Raw genomic sequence first — 21,955 nt, forward strand, 5'->3', positions numbered from 1 at the left:
TGCTCAGCAGCTCCTGAGCAGTGACCCCCAGCCAGCTTCCCCCCAGGTTCCATGCTGAGCATGAGGCCATGGGATATGGAATATCTGGAATTTCCCTTTGGCCTGGTGGGCTCAGCTGTCCTGGCTCTGTCCCCTCCTAACCTCTCATGCCCCCCCAGTTTATTTGCTGGGGGGTGAGGAGCTGAAAAGTCCTTGCCTTGGTGTGAGCACTGCTCAGCAACCACTGAATATCAACATTATTCTCACCCTGAGTGCACAAATTAACCCTATCCCAGCTGAAATCAGGCCACATAGAGCTAATTATCACAATTCAGATCCTCTTAGCTCTATGAAGTCAGGACATTTGTACCCAAGTCCATGACAGAATGTTGCAAGGGGCATTCTTATGAAATCTCAAAAATCTGTGATAGTGAGTTAGTCATTACAAAAATGAATATCAACATTATTCCCACCCTGAGTGCACAAATTAACCCTATCCCAGCTGAAACCAGGCCATATAGAGATAATTATGACAATTCAGATCCTCCTAGCTTTATGTAGTCAGGACATTTGTACCCAAGTCCATAACAGAATATTGCAAGGGGCATTCTTATGAAATCTCAAAAATCTGTGATAGTGAGTTAGCCATTACAAGAATGACTCTGTCTTGTTTTAACAACATGTTTTAAGAAACCATTTGAAATTTGGGCTGTTCACCCAGTGGGCCTTAATAGCTCTCCTAAATTGCTGTATAATTGCCAAGACAGATGCCAATAACATCAGGTTTGCGGAGCCCTCCTCTGCTGAGAAGAGGCTCCTCAGTGTACTGAAATTCAGCAGAGAGTGGTTGCTGTCAGAAAGCGCTGGAGTAGGGAGGCTCAGATGAGAGGAGGGATCTCAGCCTGCTGAGAACAAGTGTCCATGTCAGGGAAAACCTGTCTCCTGCTCTGACAATTGCAGGAGGGAGAGGAAGGGCTATAAGAACACAGCACTCCAACTAGGGGGGAAGAAGCACATTTACAACACTAATAAATCTCTGTAATTTATAGGCCTGGGATTAATTTTCTCTGGCGTACAAGTGACAGTTTTGTTCTCCTTTCTGTGCCAATAGAAGAGTGCAGGCAGTAATTAGACTTTTACTGCTTCTGAGAGGCACAGAGAGACAGGGAAAATTTAAATTTTTATGATCACTAGACACTCAAGACTGCTGGGGTGTCTGCTGGGTTGATAGAAGCCCTCTCTGCTGAGACCATGCATTTCCCAGGGGAGGAGCAGGATCAGGTGTCCTGCATTTTTGTGAACTCCTGCATTTTTGTGAACCTGCTCCTTTGTGGAACTCCAGCACCTGTTGCACGCGCAGAACTGAAGAGTTCACAAACTCAGTCATGTGTTTGGGTATGAGTAGCAGGAAAGAGAGAGGCCAAGCAAAGTTTTCTGCTTTGTCCTTCAAAGCCTTCCCTTTTTCTAGTATGGTAGATTTTAGGCAGTGTAAAATCCTTCAAACAAATAGCTGTAGAAAAAATAAAATAAATGCTAAACTGAATGAATGATGAAAGTGGAGCCTTAGGGAAAGTGGGCTGTACATGATGCAAAAGAATTGCTACCAGATATCCACAGAGTCCATGTTATATAAACAAGGCTCAGTGATTTCTAAAATGCCCAAGATGGTCTCTACGTGAAAAAATCTAGAGATCTCACGTTATTTATTGTATTATATCTTTCTGAACAAAGATCTTCCATAGCAGCTTCCTGTAGCAAATGTCTGGAGAGCATTTTGTGTCGTGCCACTCAAATATCTGAGCTTGATTAGAAGATTTCCCTTTAAAATTCAATAATTCTACTCCCATCAGCTGCTGCATGCCACTACCACAGTGTTGTGGTCCAAGCCTTGCCTGCACAGGCACTGGAGTCAGCAATCAAACTTGGATCTCTGGTATGTGCTGCAACCAGTGGACCGGGCTTAATGAGATCATTTTTCATTTTTGTTTTCAAAAGACCCAAAGACAGTAGTGCACATTACCAGCTAATGATCTGCAAATTTGCTGTTTAAAAAATGAAGGTGTTTTCAAATTCTATGAGTGTGAAAAGTCAGAAATCACATAAATGCCTTTTTTCCCTCAGTCTGGATGGACTATTCTTTCTGTTTAACCCTTTCATCCCTACACTTCTATTGCTTACCTGTTTTCAGTAAACATTGAACAACTTGAGCAGGCACCAAAACCAAAAGTGGCAAAAGCATTTACAACCAGTGAGCACTGGGGCTTTCCCTCTTTATAGCAGTGGTGGATTTGCCCATTTGCTGACCTGCAGGTATGCAATATCTAGTGTAGATGCAAGATTTGCATTCAAATTGCTCAGCAGTTACACAAAGTCTGCCTTCCCCAGTCTGGAAACAAGGCTTAGTTTTAAAAAGTAAAATATTTTAATCATACTGTCTTCTCTCAATCTTAATTTTGGTCAGGTAATAATTTTAATTGGCAAAAATTTAATAAATAGCAAAAATCAGTGGTTCTTATGCACCCTTAGTTCCTATCCACTAAAATCCTAAGCGTGACCTAAAATATGGCAACACAAACCATTAACCAGCCAACGTACTCTGGGACCAGAGCTGGACTTCTAAGCAGTGAGTGTTGTATGAAATATCCATGAAGGATTGCTCACAAATGAATTCCCATCCCCTGCTCCATCACACACACCTTGCCTGGCACATCAACCTGCAAATCTTAAATCCTTATTTAGTCCCCAGAGCTGCTTCAGCATCTCTCAGTTTTTAATGCATTCAGCCTCACAGCATCCCCCTGCAGCACAGGAATGCTGCTCTTCCATTTTTAGAAAGGAAGAGTGCAGATGCCAAGTCTGAGGAAGGCAGACACCAAGTCTGTTGCTGGGAGCACATGCCTCACAAGCGGGGCCTGCACTGCAGTTGATGGATGCTTCTGCTCTTCCCTCCTCCCTCTCAATTTCTCCTGTGGAAAAGGAGATAGATTAGGAGCAGATGCTGCTGTTTGCTCACAGGCTGTAACTGTGATGATTCTGATAATTTAGTCTGGTGCTCTGTCTCGTATGGGCTATTGGACTTTGTTGACAGAAGGAAGTTCTTGGTCCGGAGCAAGTTTTAAATCAAAAAAGCCAAAAACCAACTCAAATTTTAAGTTCCTAACGATGCAGAATTTGTCTACAGATCCCCCCTTATGCTTAACAGCCTGCAGTGCCGTTGGTGTGAAGGAGCACATTGCAGAGTTGAGGCTCTCCACAGCCCCCTGTCATTCCATTGGTCCTAAAATACTCTGAGATGCCAAGTTTGGCATTTCATGTGGCTTCAGCTGCCATGGTAAGAAAGAGGGGGAGCAGCACTCTCTCTGTCTGGCACTGGTTGCATGTTTTTGGGCTTGGGAGATCAGCAAACAGCAGAACACATTTGTCTGTCCTGCTAAGCAACCACATGCTCCAGCCTTGAAATTACAATTTCAAATGGTTTCTTAAAACATATTGTTTAAAATGAGAGCCAGCCAGGCTGGGGCAGCACAGATCTGACCACTCTGGGTGATTATTGACTGATGCACCTAGCCAAATTAATGATTCCTGTTCCCCCTGTCACCCATTCATGTTAGCTCCCTGATTTCCTCTCCAAAGCACAGCTTCCAGTGCCACTTGCACATTAAATTGTGCTGATTATATTTTCCCTTCATGCACAGACACTCTGTTCAAGTTGTGTCAAATTTTTGTGGTGATGTTATTAATACTTGAAAACATGCATGATAAAATCCTGACAGACCTTTAATTTAAGTACCTCTTTAGGGCTTCATTTCACTTTCAGCGCTGCCAAGCATTGCTTGTACAGTGAAGAGTCTGTCAGCTTTTGCAGTTCTAATCATCCTTTAATAATTTAAAATGAGTGCTTACCTGGCTATTGAGGTCCTACTCTAATGGGAATCTGCTCCAGATGTTTACCTGTAAAAGCTTTGGCCTTTTTCATGCTAGGATAACGTTTGTATAGTCCTCCATCAGGATCTCAAATAATTTTCAGGTGAAGGTAGTTAAGGGTTTGAGAGTGCACAAAATGATCCCCTGGTTTGACAGGCAGGAAAACAAACAAAGGGAGAGAATTCTATTTGTCTGAAGCCTGATGGATGCAGGCTATATTTTAAAATAGAAAACATATTGGAAACTCCTCACAGAAGCTCAATAGTTACTTTGAAAATCTCAGGATATCTAGCTTTATATCTCATTTTAAAATCTTGGCATTAATGGATGTTTAAATATTAGGACTAAGTGCACTAGTTTATTAAATGGTAGTGCATCTATAAGGCATCTGATGGATTCAAACTGAAAGGTCAAATGCTGTTGAAAGGCTTTAAAATTATTAAGAGTAGCAATGATTGGTACCATGCTCTACTTAAATATTTTCTACAGAAGGTTATGGAAGAGTTACACACATATCCACATAGCATCCTATGGAGGGCACACACAGGTTTTGCACTCACCAATCTGAAAGTTTTCCTCTGTTCTAGTCTTTTTTCACATTCAAAACCCAGGATTTACTTAACAATCTGCATCAAGTTGTCACAATTTTTTTTATGCCATCTAGAAAAGCAATGCTTGTGACATCAGTGCTAAACTAATTATCTTTTTGTGTGAAGTTGTCTCAAGGTAGGCTTTTTTTCCTTTCCCATTTTGGTTTTCCAATGCAAATTATGCTTGTTAAGTCACATGGCCAATTCACAGCAGTTTTGAATGACTGAAGCTATAATTATGTTTTGTTATATATGACAATTGTGACTGATATTCACAGTCAGACCTGGTTGTGTAATGTAACAAACATGGAATAAAAGTCAGCCCCATTCCTAAATTGTCTGTAACAATTAATATGAGACATAAAAAGTAGATGCAACAAACATTAGAAAGGTACAGAAGAGAATGAATAATAGAAATAATTACAAGAAAATTAATGTATATGTAATATAAATAAGGTTATTCTGTGCTGTACAGTAAGAACTACTTAGATGTTTTATGAACTAGCAATTGAAAGCCAAACAAATCACAGCACTCAAAAATGATCTTAGGAGTGACTGAAACCAGAACTGAGTTGAATTTGAGAAGGATTTTTAACAGTGCTATCCTTGCATATGTCTTAGAAAAGATGAATGTGTCTGTTTTTAATTAAAGCAACACTTAATAAAAGGCAACAAAATTGCAGAACACAACTAAATTAAATCAGTCTATAAATCTACCGGTGGCAGAAATGCCACATTTACACCTAAAGTCTTCAGGTTCAGAATGAGCTACAAACACAAATAACTGTTAATCTTCATCCTTGAATTACTATTAATCTGCATATGAAAGTGTAACTACAGTGTCCTGAGATCACTCCAGCACATGCATATAAAGGACTGCAGGAGAACAAAAAAGGATGTATCATTTATGGTCAGGTTTTGAAAAGTACCTGAGTACCAAAAACATCAATTATTTACTTCATTGAGTTGGATACTTAACTCCAATAATCAATTTGAAAAGTGCATCTTTCTGCCACTTTTGTACTAATACATAAAAATGTTCTCCTCACAGAGTATTACCTTAATTCTTCCTCCAGTTTAGTTCTAAAGGATGAGAGTTTTCATGGAGGAACATTTTAAGGTAGGAATCAATTCTTAATTAAAATTCTTGATTTTTTGCTCTCTTTCTTCAATCTTACCATTTAATAACCTCAGTTGCTAATAACATATGTGCTCAAACAACACCCTCCCAGCTGAATATTTGCACCTTTCAAATACTCCTGGCTGTAGACTGCTACTGATATGAAACCTCTGACCAAAATGCAGTGATATTTCTTTTTCCCAGGAAAACCTTTGTATGATTCATAGCCCAAAGTGCCACCAGCCTCAGTTGAATGCTGCATACCCTGGCTGATGTCCCCAGCACTAGATCCCTGCCCAAGACACTCAGAGGCAGAGTTTTCCTATTGTGGGAGGGATTCCTCTTGTGACTGATGGTTTTGGCAAAGCAGAGAATGAGGAAAATTCATTCTGCATGTCATTTGCTCTGACATGGCACAGAGAGAGCTGAAAACTGGCCTTCCTTTATCTATCTGATCTGTAATCTTTACAAGGATATTAGTAGTGGAAAATAACAGTATTGTAGAGACAGAAATTACTCAAATAATAACTTCCTTATATATGAGATTTTTATTCATGAATATGTGCTTCCTTTCTCTGATAAAGGACACTCATTCTTTTCTAAATATTCCAATATTATTTTCCAGTTATACAGGCCAGTGATACCAACATTTCATTGCTGTTCACAGTTGGTGCTCTGTAACATTCTATGTAATTTTAATTAAAGAAGAATTCTGAGACAGTTTCCCCCTGTTACCATCAAGCATACAATTAACTGTGTACAATTTCTGCTGGGAACAGTCACACAGTGATTTCAGATTAATAATTTATTATTGCTTCTGTATTTGTATCAAAAAAAAAAAAGGCAGCATAGACTAGGAACAAGCACATACTAGAAACAGTGTATGAATTTTGGAAGAATTTTTTCAGTGTAGAATTTAAGCCTGAGAAGCTCATAACTCCATCCTATGGACAGTGAAGATAAATAATCTCTGTAAATTTACACTCTGAAAGTTGTATGTTGTAAAGCCCTCACTAAAAGCACAATCAAGGAGAGCAATTTCATGCACAACCTTTCATCATCTTTTTGGTCTTGAATAAGTGATTTTTCTAGTACTTCCAATATTGAAGGTCCAATTTCTGATCTTGACTGTTCTGGCATTTTCTTCAAATCAGAATCAATATCAAAGTAATAGTAGCAGTTGGCTTTTTATAAACAGGAACATCTGTGCTGCTGTTTTTCAACTCATTCCAAAAGCAGGGTTTTTAGGGAAGCTGCCCCCACCTGCTCCTCCAGAAACAATTCCAACAGTTCTGCAGAGAGCTCCCTTGAAAGCTTCTAAACTAAGATCCTCCCAAATCAAAGGAATAAACAATACATCTGAGGTTTCTTCAAATGCTGAAGGAAGCAATCAGAGAAGTTACTTGAATACTGTCATAATGACAAAAAAAGTGGTTTTGAATCAGAATGTTCAGAACAGTTCAGCACTGGGAAATTTTCCTATGCTGTCTTGCTATTGGCTTTTTTGCTTTTGAGGGACTATTATGGCATATTATGATTTGGGTTGTGGGAGAGACTCAGGAACCCAGTAAATCAGAACAAAATGCAATTTAATCAGATGTAACAGTTTAAATTTACACCTAAGCTGATTTATTTCCTGTCCAACAGAAAACCCCCAACTTTTTAAAACATATCAGCCCATACCAACTGTTTTGGATTGATACTCAGGAGCAATTCTCCTCAAGAGCAGTAACACTGTTCATATATTCAGAATTTTATTCTGAGTAGATGCATCCGTTTGCAAATAGGACTGTTGAGGGGTGGAGGGATACCTAAATCAAACTCAAAACACTACGACAATATCTAATTTTTTTGTCAGAGAGAATGGCAGAGCTTCTAACATTTTAAAACTGTTCCCTGCCTTTGATGTCACTTTTGATAGCCTTGCTGCTTTTTTTTTTGAATGCAGGATGGGGATTTTTCAGTATTGTTTCAGGCAGTTATTTTTTCAAATAGTCCTTTTCATGATTTAGGAAACTAAGAAGTACACATGCACCTTAAACTTCAGGCTACCCTGAAGTTCTCAATAATCTTAATTCATGGTCTAAGTGCTGAACAACTTACAAGTACTTTTTGAACTCAAACTGCAGAAGTTATCAATAATCTTAATTCAAGGTCTAATTGCTAAAAAATTTACAAGTACTTTTTGAACTCAAACTGCAGACCCATGCAAAGACTGCTGTTTGTACATGCCTTTTAAAAATTAGGGAAGTGGAAGAAATCAACACTTTATGTAGGAGCAGAAATCTTGTTTCTCTTAATATGTTAGATTTCCCTTAGCTAAGATAACAGAAGGTTGCAGTGAGCTTGAGAAGTGTTCAGCCAAAATGAGCTCACTCTTATGTTAGCAGACATTACACAGAAGACACCCAACTAAGCAGGGCCAGAATCAGAGCAATGCCTCACTGCTTTTGAGCAAATGTGTTACCATTTTCAGTTCCTTTCTGCTTTTCAGAGTGTTTCAAAAACAAAAAAGGAGTTTTAGTTACGAGCAAGCCACAAAGGACCGCTTGTTCCCACCTGCCCATTTCCTTATGTAAAAGATGTTGCTTGAGATACACTTGGAAAAAAAAATAACCTCACTAAAAAAAAAAAAAAAAAAAAATTAAAAAAAAAATTCAAAATATTGCATGTATCTTCTTTGGTGCTTTCTTGAGATAAAATGTGTCTTAATATTTTTTCCAGACATTCGGGACAGTGGGGGACCTAAGCCTGTCATGGTGTATATTCACGGAGGGTCCTACATGGAAGGCACTGGAAATTTATATGATGGCAGTGTTCTAGCAAGTTATGGGAATGTGATAGTCATCACAGTCAACTATCGCCTTGGGGTGCTTGGTAAGAAGCTTTCAGCTTTCCACTAATCCCTGCTATCTGCAATGCAATTCATATTATATGTGAGAATGTACTTTAAAGGAAAAAAAAAAAGCAGAAGAGAGGCATCAAGTATTTTTAAATTTTCTGTGTCAAATATAAGGTTTGTATGCTGGAGATGGGATATAAAGACATTGCAGGTATTTTCTGGAAGAGCCTGCTGTCATGCTGCATGAAACAGGTATTCCCACTGCTGAACTGTCCAGGCAGAAGAGTTTCTCTCTTTTATTTCCTTTTTTTCTTTTTCTACTTTTTTTTTTGTTTGTTTGTTTCTGTGAATAACCCTGATGTTCTAATTCATAGATAGGTAAATTAATTTTTTAAGAACTTTTAAGCCATAGAGGGTAGAGTTTGCTAGTGGAATGGAAGAGACTAACTTTTAATTACCAGGATTTTTTTATGCTTTGAAAAAGTGAAGGATGCTATGAAAACATCATTTTACCTGTTTGTTTTGAGCTTCATTGTGGTTTTGAGAAGTGGTATGGGTGTCATTCAAATACATCCAGTATTTCTTTTCCAGGTAATGTATTAGAGAATGAAGGAGTTAATTTTGATTGTTTCAAATACATTCAATAGAACGTGTTTGTGCTGTTGGTAGAGGTGTGTGGTCTCCTTCTGTTACCTTGTGTTTATGGAAAAAAAAACCTACTCTGCTATTTTCTCAGAATAGTCACATGCATGATAAAGCTCTTGAGACAACATGATTGTTAAAGGGTTCTTTTGCATATTCTACCAAAATATTGCATGCTAAGACTCCCGAGAGCAGGAGCTGGATCCTGGGATATAATGGAGATCAGAACAGTAACTTCAGAATACTGACATAGAGGTATTCCCTGGAACATCTGTAACAGCAGGGAATTTATTCTGAACACCAGTCAATTTAATTTTCAAATGTCTGCTACTCTACTTTACTTTTGGGTTGTTGGTTTTTGTCATTGCTCTGTTCTTGGTGTTTTGAATTTGGTCAGCTCAGTCCCCAAGTGGGTCGGTTCTGCTTTGCTCATCTGGGTAATTGTCTTCCAACAGTTTCATTTTTGTTAAAAATTCTTATCCTAATTTCCTAACTTCAGGGGGAGGGAATAGATTTTAACTTTAGATTTTGAATTTAGTCTACTGTGATTGTGTTTTACAAGGGACTGAATAATTTATGGAGATATCACTATTATTGTCTGGATTTATTTCCTTGGTACTGGAGGTTTCATTTGTGGTGTAACACTTTAAGTAAGGAATTCTGGTATTTTGTATGGTTTTATTCCTCCTGTTTTCTAGTTATGTGATAACTTAAAGTCCTGGACACATATTAGTACAGCAGTTAATAATCTGCTACCTGTGCCTCTAATCAACATTTCAGTTTTGCACCAGTGCCTGTCTTTAATGTCTCAAACAATATTTCTCTGTACTATTTGCCAGTATAAAAGAAAGTATCTATTATCTAAAAGGGCTGTTTATTTTTGTGTATTATTAAGTCTGATTCCTAAGTCATTAGTAATTGCAGTGTTTAAAAGGGCTAGTTGCTTGAAAGATGAAAATTAATACACCTTTGTTGATGATAATGGTTTTTGCACTTGTAAATTAACACTGATCACTGAGGCAACCCATAGTTACCATCTCATCAGCTTAGAGGATTTCTTTTTTGTTCATGTCTTTGTGATTCTTTGGGCTTCATGGTCTTTACTGAGCCTCAAGGGTCAAAGAGATGATTTTATTTTAAGTGGGACCTATTACAGTAAAACCTCTAAAATTCACAGCAGAATCCAGCGATTGGTATGAATACTTGATATGATGTTCTGCAAACCTTGTAACGGGTTTTGGGGTTTCCTTAGTAAAACCAATGCTGTTTATGTAGAAGTCATACAAATCTACTGTATTTGGTGCAATGTCTATCTGTCATGTATTAAATAAATAATGATTAAATAGGTAGTGGAGAAACAGGGCAAGAATCAGAAAAGAAAGTTTGAGCCATTTAAATTTTTCCTCCTTTTCCTTGTTTTCTAATCTGCAGATACCATCAGAGTAGGACTGTACAGAATCACAGTAGATATCAGCTTTTAGCATTTTGATATTTTGAAGCTCTTGTTCCTCCTTGTTCCAGCAGAATGTTACCCTTTGCAGTCACATTAAGATATGGATTTACAAAAACATAGGGAAAAAATTCTCGTCTTCCCTTTCCTGATCACATCTCACAAGGTGAGAGGTCCAGCTCCACTGATTGGTGCCTGTGGGATACCTGGATATCCCCTCACCACTGTGTAAAATGCCTGGCTTTAAAGGCAGAAGGAAAATTTAAGGAATTATTAATCACATGAGAAGATGTAGGGATGAAATAAGGTCTGTCTTCTCCCTTACACATGACCTTTATTGATCTGGTTTCTTGTATCAGACTTTTGTGGATAGATGTCTTTATATAGGTGATCTCTGTGAGTCCTCTGCCATCATTTCACTAAGATGTTGACTTTTCTTAAATAATTAAACTGATAGATCATTATCATTCAATAAATGCTTAGAGCTGAAATAGTAACATCTTCTTCCAGACTTGAGACTGGGGATGTATTTTGGTATTAAGGTCCTTGCAGTATTACTATTAAGTCCACAGTAGACAGCTCCAGATTATTCAGACAGTTCAGATTATTTTCCTGTTTATTCTGAGTTGAATGATCCCTTGTTTTATGGACTAATTTTTTATGGACCGTGTTTTTTGGAGATGCAAGATTTATTTCTAAATAAAATATTAGAAAATGCTTAAAAGAGAAATCCATTTGGTAAAGAGAAAGCAATAATAAAAATTAAAGAATAATGGAGCAAGTGCATCTAAAATAAAAATAAAATCCAAAATAAAACCAAAATATACTAACCAAATAATCGAACAAAAACCCAAAGCCCTGATGGCTTCCCTGGCCCAACTTTGTCTTTGAAACAAGTCTGGGGATGCAAGTCTGTTAGAGACTGTCCTTAATAAAGATGATGGAAAAGAGAACTGCTTGCCCTGGGAAATTGGGGACTACTGAGTAAGAAAGTAAAAAATTGGAACCACACTATGTCTTCTTTAGATTCTTTCTGAATGCAAGTCTTGTGCAAGCAATTTCACCAAGAAGGAGCACTGCAGAAGCAGTCCAACAGCCTTGAAGGACAGTGCAGATATATCTTGATGGCCTCTTTTTGGGAAAGAACACGCATGAAGAAAAGTTTGGTTTTTAAACTCTGCTGATAGGAGATGTCAAATGTTTACTCAATATATATCCCCCTGGTAAAAAGCAGGAGCATTTTATTTAATTTTCATTAAGAAGATAGAAAAGATTTATAAAAGGAGTCTACTCAACATTCAGAAAAGATCATGATGGACAGATTTACTACTGTCAGTGCTGTTTTCTGTGTTCTTTCTTATGAAAGGTTTATTTAGAGTAGGAGAATGCTTTGGGTCACCATTGGCTACTACTGCTTTCAATTTCAATAGTGGAGAGAAAGGAGAGAGCTCGTTTATACTAACTGGGAATTTGTTTCTTCATTTTATTAATTTATACTCTTTGTTCTTGGTTATCTTTAAGCCACAGGACTCTAACAGAACATTAATAGAAAAAAAGCATTTGTATTGAAGCTCACAAACTGAACAGGGAGCAGAAATAATGACTTAGAGAAATCTCTACTTCGAGCACTGCTTTAAATGTCTCATTTTTTCCTCTTTAAGAGGCAGTGGTTGTCCCTACAGAAACAGTAAATTGTCATTCCAAGGGTCTGGATCAAAGGTGGTAATAAATAAAAAGGAAAAATGTATTTTGTATTTTCTGTTAGGAATTCATAATATTTGCCTTGGGAAGGCAAACATCCTAAACTTTTAGACCAAAATTCATGTCAAAATGGAAGCAAACCCATGAGTAAGATTTTCCTCGTTATGCCTTCTTTAATTATATGAAATTTTCCCTTTTGAGGGGGATGTAGGAACCTTTACTGTCATTTAGCCTCGCATTTATACTGTCACCCTCTAGTTTGAGAACATTGTCTGGGATTACTGACTAGAAAACACTTATCCAGGTGTTCCAGCACTTCAATTTTTTTTTTCTTTCTAGTTTTTACTTTTAATGCTGCAAGTAAGGCCACTGCAGCAGGCTGAAAGCTCTGATAACATTACTCAGTACATTATTTCCCAAATAACTGCACTGAAATCAATGGGGCTCTTCAGTGCAGGGCATCCCCTTGTGACAGAGCCTGGTTGCCCATAATTTGAAGTGATGTGATGGACAACAAGGGTACTGGAAAGGTATTTGCTCCTCCTGCAGAGAACTGCTTCTGAGAAGAGCTGTTGTTAGAATTCTGTTGTGTTTTCCAGCCCAAAATTCCATTTTTCAGTAGTGTGTTGTGTGAGCCAGCTGTGCTGGGCTGTAGCATTCATGCCAAACAAAACACACATTAGTGACAGAAAACAGAACAAAGAGAAAAGCACTGTCACAGAAGCCCTTTCTTAAGTTTTTTAGTGACTGTTGGAGCTTTATGGATAAATTAGTGACAGAGAATGAGTCTTATTATGCCATAAAATATTTTGCTGCTGTGTGCCTGGATACATTAGGAAAACACCTCAGCTTTGTATTTGCTGCTGTGCAGAGTGATGCCATCCTGCAACCTCTCATTGTCCAAAGAGGTGCGTGAAACACAAGGACACAGCCCTGCAGTGAGTGCTGGGCAGCCTCTGCCAAGCCCAGAACTCTGCCCTCGTCCATCCTGCTCTCAGCAAGCAGCTGCACACTCCCAACAGGCCAGGAAAAACAAGGCACAACCTTTCCTTTATGAGCAAGCTTATGTGCATCAGCACTATGGCAGTTCCAGGATGCAGCCTGGTGAAACCTTTCATGGGATGAAGAATTATCAGCTGGGCATTTGCAGGTCACAGAGATGAGAATATATTATAATGAAAGCTGCTTCAGTGCAACTTGGAAATACCTGCCTATTTCAGGGGTCTAATTCCATTGGGATTGACTAGAAGGTACTGTCTTGTTTTGTTTTAATACTTTTATCTTTTTTGATAGAGTAACATACCATCATTTTTGCCCATTGCTTTCAAACTAGATCTGTTTTTTTTTCACTGTTACTCTGATTTGTCAAATGAATTAATTTGATTTACCCTAATTTAGGTAATGATTTACTTTGTATTGTCTCCATCAGAGTTTGGATGGGTTTTTTTACTGCCTTGCTCTTTATTTTGACAGCATGGTAACACTACTGAAAATATTAAAAAGAGGATTAAAATATTATTAAAAATAATGTGGTAAAATTTATATATAAAACTTTCAAAAATTGCTTCATATTAGATTTAAAAGCTTTGGTCAACTTTCTAAAGATACTGTGATGAACTAGCATTTTGTTTCACTTGAGTATTTTTGCAGAGATCCTATTATGTTCTTTTTCTGCAAGCTGGAGAGTTGTGTCTCCTGAGGAGAAGCCTTTTCACTTCAGTAAAAGTAAGCATCTCATGGCACAGTGGCTATTCAGTGAAAGTAACAGTGCAATAAGAAGGTTTATGTTAGTTAGATATCAAAGAAGATAAAAAATGTGCAAAGACTCTTTTTCCTACATTGCTTAGACTGTGGGGTTTTCTTTTATAGTTCACAATTTAATATCCAGTAAAAGTGGGAAAATGTTTGATCATTAGCTTTGGTGACAAGCACATCCATTATCTTTTTATGAAACCTTAAAGGTACTGTCAGGAGATGGCATTTTATTCCAGCCTTGCTGCACCTCTAAAGGGTCTCTGATGAGCCTCTTCTCTATTATCCATTTCCTAAAACATTTGAGTAAAAGTGATAGATGAGCAGAAGATTATATATTATTGCCTAATTAAAAGTACATTACATTGAAAGTAAAGATGGAAAATTAATCTCAAAACACATCAAAATGTGCAGTCAAAAATCATTCAAGTTTTCTGGTGCAAGAACATGCAAGGAATGTTAATCCACAAATACTTTTAGGGATCCCTGGCAGCTTTATAACAGTTTTCCTTTAGATGTAAAGGAAATTTAAATATTTTAGGATTGCAGAGAAGAGAAGGTGTCCAGAAGGCCTGATCTGATCCCACCTTAGCCTGGGGCACCACAGAGTCTTGGTATGAAACCCTCCAAATGAATTTGATTCTAGATAAATAGCAGGAGTTAAGATAGAGAGAGTACTGCTGTTATCTGTTCCCCCTGGTGCTGTACTTCACAAGAGCTGATTTACACATCCTTAGAATTCTAAAAATGTATTAGACAATTCTTATTTAATCTGGCAGGTAACCTCAGGGCAGCCCAGTTTGCAGGAGGCCCAAGCACAGCTCATCTAGATTTGCAGTGTCCTCATTTCATAGGTCCATTAATAGAATTAGCATTCAAATCTCAGACCTGCTGTCATTAATGATAATTTATGGGGTTTTTTTTGGTGATTTAGTGCCAGCCAAAGGGAGGTGGGGAGTAGAGAAAGGGAAATTTCCACGCTTGGGTCTGCACCACCAAAATGATGAAATGGATGTGAGGTAAACAATGGGTTATTGACTGGAGATCTTTAAAGGGTCAACTGCAAAGCACAGCAGGCAAGATATTTATGAAATGGGAACCCTGAGTAAATAGTGCACTCTTGAAATGAACCATTTATTTTCTATTTGTGCTTTTTCTAGCACAGCCAATTGACATTATCCACCTGCTTGGAAAGATGCATGCACACACCAGTTCTCTATTTTCTAGGACACAAAGACATAATTTTATTTGCCATTGAATAGGTTTCTATCTTGGGACAGGTACATTTTAAATAACATGTTTACTCTGATGTTCTAGACATCTTTTTTGATAAACAAAAAAATAACAAATAAACTTTAAAACTATTCATTTTGGCATAAGAACAGTTTGTGTCATTTCTGTCAAGAAAAATTACTTTTTGGTAAGATAAACTTCCTTCATCAATATTTAATCATATAATAAAAGTATCCCAGTTTTTCTAAATAGCAGATTTATCTTTTAGAGCAGAATAAACTTCAGCATGATAATATTTGCAAAATAGAAAGGAGAAAGATCTCACTGAAGACAAGTTATAAATACCTCACAGCCTCAGAAAAAAAAAGCCAAAATCTTTGAGACCCTATTACCTTACATGATGTTATTTGTAATTTTTATCATCTAGCTATGTGTAACTACCTTCTCTTTGCTCCAAGTAATATCTGACCAAATTACTTTTGCATCATCACTGATCCCCATCCAAAACCTTAAATCTACTGTATTCTTAATGTTTCAGCTGTGCAACAGTACCTGCATTTTTCACTCTACAATATCCTAAGCTTTTGTTTTTCTTGGGATGGGATGGGATGGGAGACTTCCTGGGGAGCCAGATTTGGCCCCATCCTTAGAAGCAAACAGAATTTAGGCTGCTCTGCCTTTGCCAGGATGCCAAACTTCCCAGGAAAGGACCTGTCTGACTGTAAGCCAAGAGGTGGGGATAAATTGGGATTTTAATACGATTTTTATCTCACTGCACGGCATTCCCAAACAGAAATAATCCCCTGAGTTCCCAATATTCTGTTTTTCAACCCAAGTAGGAAGACGTTAAGAAATTCTCTGCAGCCAAGTCAGGTCTGTGCCCAGCCTTGGTGGGTCAGCAACTCTGCACTCCTGAGTTTTATGCAGCTGTAATTCATGCCCAGAAAACCAGGTGAATGAAAATTCTTTCACCATTTATGATAGAGGTAGTGGGACAAGTAGATAGAATATTTCTAAATTCCCAGTTGATGGCATTTAATTACATATATTAAAGTAGTTTTCTGAAGCTTAAATTAAGCACTTCTGTATACTGTGGGGCTTTGGAAGCAATAGATAACTTGACAGGGATTTCCATTGCAAATATTGCTCTCATTTTTCACACATTTCAATTGCATAAAATTTCTCATTTTATGGGTTTTTTCGTGTGCAAATTAGTTTACATATATGGGTACTAGATCAAATATTATTCTGATGCTTCCTTGATGTAGTACCTCATGATATTTTTGAGTCAGTTGAACAAGATCTGTATTTTAAGGTTGTAGCAGCACTTTTTAATGGTTAAAAAGAGTAATGTGAACAATAGATCTAAAGGTACAAAACTCTCTTGGCAGCAGTACTGGCAAGAGAGAGAGTCCTAAATTTTTTCTTCTATTTAATCTGTGATCCGTGTGTAAATGCCTGACTCAGCCAACCTAGAAAACACTACAGTAAAAATGTTGCAATTTGCATTACCTTCTAATGGAGAATATATAGAAGACTGTTGTTTGATACCGGTTTCTTATTTCCCAAGATGTACTGGCAAATAAATATTATTTTGGCAAAAACTGCATTTGAATACATCATTGTATGAAAAACTGCTGTATGAAGGTCTCTGAAAGGCCAGAGGAAATGTTGTATATTGGTGAATATCCCTTGTTAAGCAAAGTATGAAAATTGCCTTCCAGCAAATATAAATGCTAGCTACTAATGCATTTGTAAAAGTAGTTTGAATATGTCTTGTGTTGTATATGTTGCAAGCTAAAAATATTTTAGGGAAAAGAAAGATCACTTATACTTTAATTAAGAATTTGAAATATATCCTCCACGTTTCAGGGGGTTTATTGCCTGAGAAATAAATCTTACTGGTATTTTTCATTGTTCTGCAGTAATTTCTCACTATTTTTTCAAGATCCTAATGAAATAGAATGAAAGAGATTTGAACAACCTTTGTATGGGAGACTCACTATGCATTCAGAATCCTACTGATTTTAAACATAATTTTTGCTGTATTTTTTGTCAGATCTTGGATGTTTTTTTAAATGAAATATCCCTTAGTCATTATATTTTGTTCATTTTCTCAAGGCTTTCCACCAGGAATTGGGTTGAGTGATCTTAAATTGCCATACGTATGCTGACAAATTCCTTTACTATTTATTTTCCTATTGAAGAGTGAATTGTTCAGTACAGAAGCACAAAATATTAAAAGAAAGGAGTCGGAGCACCATATAGCTCCAAATAATTTCAAAAAGATTAGGCAAACATATCCCTAAGCTGTTTTGTTTACTTAGGTTCCAACATCCAATGAGTTTGGTAAGCACTTATTTGTGACATCTCAGTGATTCCAACAGGAAACACATAAGGAAATGAATTTCTTCCCAAAATTTTCATTCCCATCTCTACTTGTTGGTGTAGTTTATCACCCATTAATTGCTTTGCTTCTCTGACTGAAATTTTGCTTTCAGCTGCAGGAAAATGCTGTGTCTCCATTGGAGATGGGTTTGTATTTCATCTGCGAGCCTTTGCTGCAGCAGTGACACCATGGGGTGTCCTTCCCTGGGTCCCCTGTGTGCTGGGGGGCCAAAGGCCATGTGCTCTCAGCTACCCATGAACCACACTAATGACCCTGGAAAATGCCCTCCTGAGCACCCTGGGGATGTTGTAATTACTCACTTCGTTACTACGTGCCTCTCGAAAAATGTTCTCTAAATATTTTCCCTTTGCCATTATATGGTTCTTAACAAGGATGGCTAAATTATGGTGGACTGGAAGGGAAATGTTCACATTAAGAGGAATATTAACTTTCTTTCCACCATTTTTTTCTGATAATTTACTTCTCCTGTGGGGAAAGATTGAGAGAATTGGGTTTGCTCAGCCTTCAACTCTGAACCCTTCAGAGTGACCTAATTGTGGCCTCCCACCACCTGAAGGAGCTGCAAAAATGGAGAGGGACTTTTGACAAGGGCCTGGAATGAGAGAACAAGGGGGAATGGCCTCAAACTGAGAGTAGATTTATTTCAGGTACCAGAAAAAAATTCTGCCTTGTGAGAGTGATGAGGCCCTGGCACAGGGAGAAGCTGTGGATGCCCCTGGATCCCTGGAAGTGTCCATGGGCAGGTTGGATGGGGCTTGGAGCAACCTGGGATAGTGGAAGTTGTCCCTGCCCATGGCAGAGGATGGAACTAAATGATATTTAGGACTCATTCCAACCCAAACCATTCTATGATTCAATTACTTAAATTTTTTTCTTTTGATTCTTCATGGATTTGCACATCCTTTGTCTTCAAAGCTTAGAGCCCCTTTCACTGTTGTTGTACCTGATAGCTGATTGGATGCACATTGTTTGGATTTTGATTATCATTAGGTTCTTGAATTGCTATTAAAGATAACTTAAAGGTACTCACTATTTAATTTAGGTACTCACTGTTTCATAAAGGTACTTTCTATTTCATTTATTTTCTTTCTGATAACAAAGAAATCACTTGACAACTTCCTTGCTAGCGCAGAGATTTTCTAATGTGGATTCCCTCCAGCTAAAGATGTGCTTTAAAAAAGTTATTGAAAAATACAAGATATAACCTGCATTTTCCAGCAACAACAAAATTCAACATCTGTGGAAGTGCCTGAGTTTCATTTTTGCAGTTTTTCTAGGTAGATGCTGTAGAAGTAGTGATCACAATTTCAGGTTTAAGGTTCCATTCTTAAATGGCTTTAAAACAATGCACACATTTCTTTTCCTTACCCCATCATAAGCGCATAATGTTGCTTTTTTATCCTTTGAAAGTTCTATATAGTTGTTGGCTGGTTTCTTTTTATAAATATTTCATAAGTAGTGTTTTGATCTCTGGTTCAAATTCAGTCATGGCAGCAGATGTTCTTGTTGATAGGTTTCTTTTGAAAGTGCTGTGTACAAACAAATTTACAAACAGGAGAGTATTCAGTAGGTGTTGTGGAACTGATAATATTGAAAAAGTATTATGAAGAATAAATTCTCAGTTTTAACCTTTATTTTTTCTTTTCTTGAGACGTGCAAAATATGAACAAAAACATCATTGGCTATGATCAAAGATCATTGCTTGGCTAGTGTATCAAAGACGCAGCTGAGGGTTAGAAAAAAGTCTGGATCATCTAAAAACATTGAAAAAAGCCCTTGTCTTGCAGACAGTGTTGTCTTGTAACCAGATCCAGCTCCAGGCTGTCATAGAGCAGGTCCTCTTGCAAGGTGGAGGTGAGCAGCTGCCATTGGGAACCATCAGCTTTGCTAGAACCTGATCTTTTCTTACCAGGACCAAGCACAAACAGGAAATATTATGTTTGTACAGACAAGTTTTTGCATCTCTAGAACAGCCTGGTGTCAGTGTCTCTGAAGGAGGTGCAGGTTTTGATTTTGCTGCCTGGAGCACCAAGGAAAGCTGGCTCCACGTGCTTGTTTCTGTCCCTTACTCCCATTCTTGCAGGCACCTCTGTGGCTCAGCACTCCTGGAGTCTGCAGCATTCCAAAAGACTCTGCACAAATTCTGGGTATTGCATTCAGAGTGTGTGAGCCTTGCTCTGCTTTTATATGGTTCCCTTACAACACTCCAACAAAACAATTTTGAAAAATGAGCCCGAGAGGGTTTATTTCCCATTAATGACTGAATGCTGGCATTTGGATGATGGAAATAGATATGTTCCTTTGTGTGACTGTACAGATGAGAGCTTTTGTCATGAGATTGTGCTTTTCATTTACATGAGCTCTTCCTTTTCTGCCGCTAAAACTTTGTAGTCCTTTAAAAGCTTTTCCCATCACATTCTCTGCAGTTTCTCAGTGTTTCCTCCCAGGAGACCTCTATGATTTAGGTAAAGATAATCAATCTTGCTGAAAGAAACAAAATTACTTGTGGCGATCAATGTGTGCCAGCAGTTAGCTGTTAAAGTCATCCTGCAAAGTTGCAGAACCCAGGAGAAAAATATTCAGAACCTGCTTCTTAACTTCTCCCTGCCAAGCCAGCAAGATGCAAAAAGCCAAAGGGAATGAAAACAAGCAGGTGAAGGTGTGGGGCTTTCACTGGCTTCAATGTGAGTTTATAGAGAATGAGGCGGATTTTAAAAAAACAAACTCGGACTCTTGGTGGCATCCAGCAAAAGGACAAGTAGGCACCACGTATAGAGGAAAGTCGAAAAATAAAAGCCTCGTGTATTCTGAGGATGGCCAGATGCTGGATCAGGTTGCCCAGGGAGGCTGGGGAGTCTCCAGTGCCCAGAGCTACTCAAACCCTGAGTAACCTGGTTGACTTGACCCTGGCCCAGCAGGGGAGGTGATGAACTGAGGTCCCCACAGGTCCCAGCCGTGATTCTGTGATGGTGAGGCAGAGCAGTGGCTCCTGAGTACTGTGAGGAGCAGATTAATCATTCTCTAGACATCTACCTGGTCTTTTAACACCTGATTATATTTTATATTTCTTTCCTTATCTTTTTTTTTTTTAACGCCTGAATATCTTATTAAACCTTCTCTCTGCACAGTCTGGGCTCGCCTGAAAATGAATTAGCCCATTATAGTTGTATTGGGCAAAAAAAACCTTTTCTGCAAAGCAACAACCACAATAACCACGCTACTACCTATTTTTGATGTATCATCTACTCACATGAGCTCAGGTTTCAGCCCTGGCTCACGGGCACAGGAGGAATTACTTACTCCACCATCCCAATGGAGAAAACTGGCTCTGTTTTGACAGCCTGGCAGTGAGAGATAATGATCTGTCTCCTGCAAACTTAACCAGGCTTATGCCCAGAGCAGAGATGCAGAAACATTTTCACACCTAAGCCTTCCCAGGCCTTTAGGTAAGCCCTGCCCTCACTGCAGCATCACCCAGGACTTGTGCAGCAGGAGGGAGGTGGGTAGGAATCAAATGGTCACAGGCTGGATCGTGCCAGGGCTTATGCTGGAGCTTTCTCTGCTGGAATTTGGGTTTTCAGGAATGGAGCTCCTGATTTTAAGGAATCCCAAAGATTGCCTGTAAGTTATAAGACAACGAAAAACTACATTTTCTCTCCCTTCCTTGTCTTTTTTTCCTCTTAGGAAAGGATCCAGTGCAAGCTGGATGTTGGCTTGTTTGCTTTGGTGCCATTTATTTAGGTTCAGCACCCAACCACCTCCATCCTGGGTTTTCCTGTGTTTTTGTCATGCCAGGGTGTTTCTTCTGTGCTGTCACTCATCTCACTGTTCCTTTTCCAGACAATTTGGCAATTCCTGAGGACATTTTGTTTCACATCTCTTGATGCATATTGAAAAATCACATTTTGATAAAGACCAATTCCTTAAGTAAAATTTGCCTGGGCTATGGATGAATGCATCGCTTAGGGTACATTAGTGAAATTCTAAAACCTTACTTTTTGGAAGTTGATCATACACTAAAAGCAGAAAAAGAGAGGAAAAAATTAAATTGCCAATTACAACTAATACAACTAATAGCTTGCTGCAATTGACATGAATGAAGCAGATTGAAGGTACTTTTAAAAGCAGCTTCTCAGTAAATCCAAGTAGTGAAATGTTTTGGAATGAAGCAGTTGCAGAAATGAGGTTAAATATCCTGTGCTTAACAACTTGCAGAACCCAGAAATCTGTTTTAGAGACATCTTTGAGGATTTCTCTGTAAGAATACAACTGATAAATGAGTTTGTTTTCCCTTAAGAGTGTTTATATATAT

At 38.2% G+C, this 21,955-nt stretch overlaps 1 protein-coding gene across 2 annotated transcripts in view; it reads left to right on the forward strand.

Moving 5' to 3' along the window:
- The window catches only part of NLGN1 (neuroligin 1), a 375,596-nt gene that overhangs the window by 175,377 nt on the left and 178,264 nt on the right, over positions 1-21,955 (forward strand). For both annotated transcript variants that reach the window (XM_059479156.1, XM_059479155.1), the window contains one exon: positions 8,338-8,490. In XM_059479156.1, coding sequence (XP_059335139.1) covers positions 8,338-8,490 — 153 coding nt within the window. The remainder of the gene's footprint in view (positions 1-8,337; positions 8,491-21,955) is intronic.

Source organism: Ammospiza nelsoni, chromosome 10 (assembly GCF_027579445.1).
Source record: "Ammospiza nelsoni isolate bAmmNel1 chromosome 10, bAmmNel1.pri, whole genome shotgun sequence".
Classification (NCBI taxonomy): Eukaryota; Metazoa; Chordata; class Aves; order Passeriformes; family Passerellidae; genus Ammospiza; species Ammospiza nelsoni.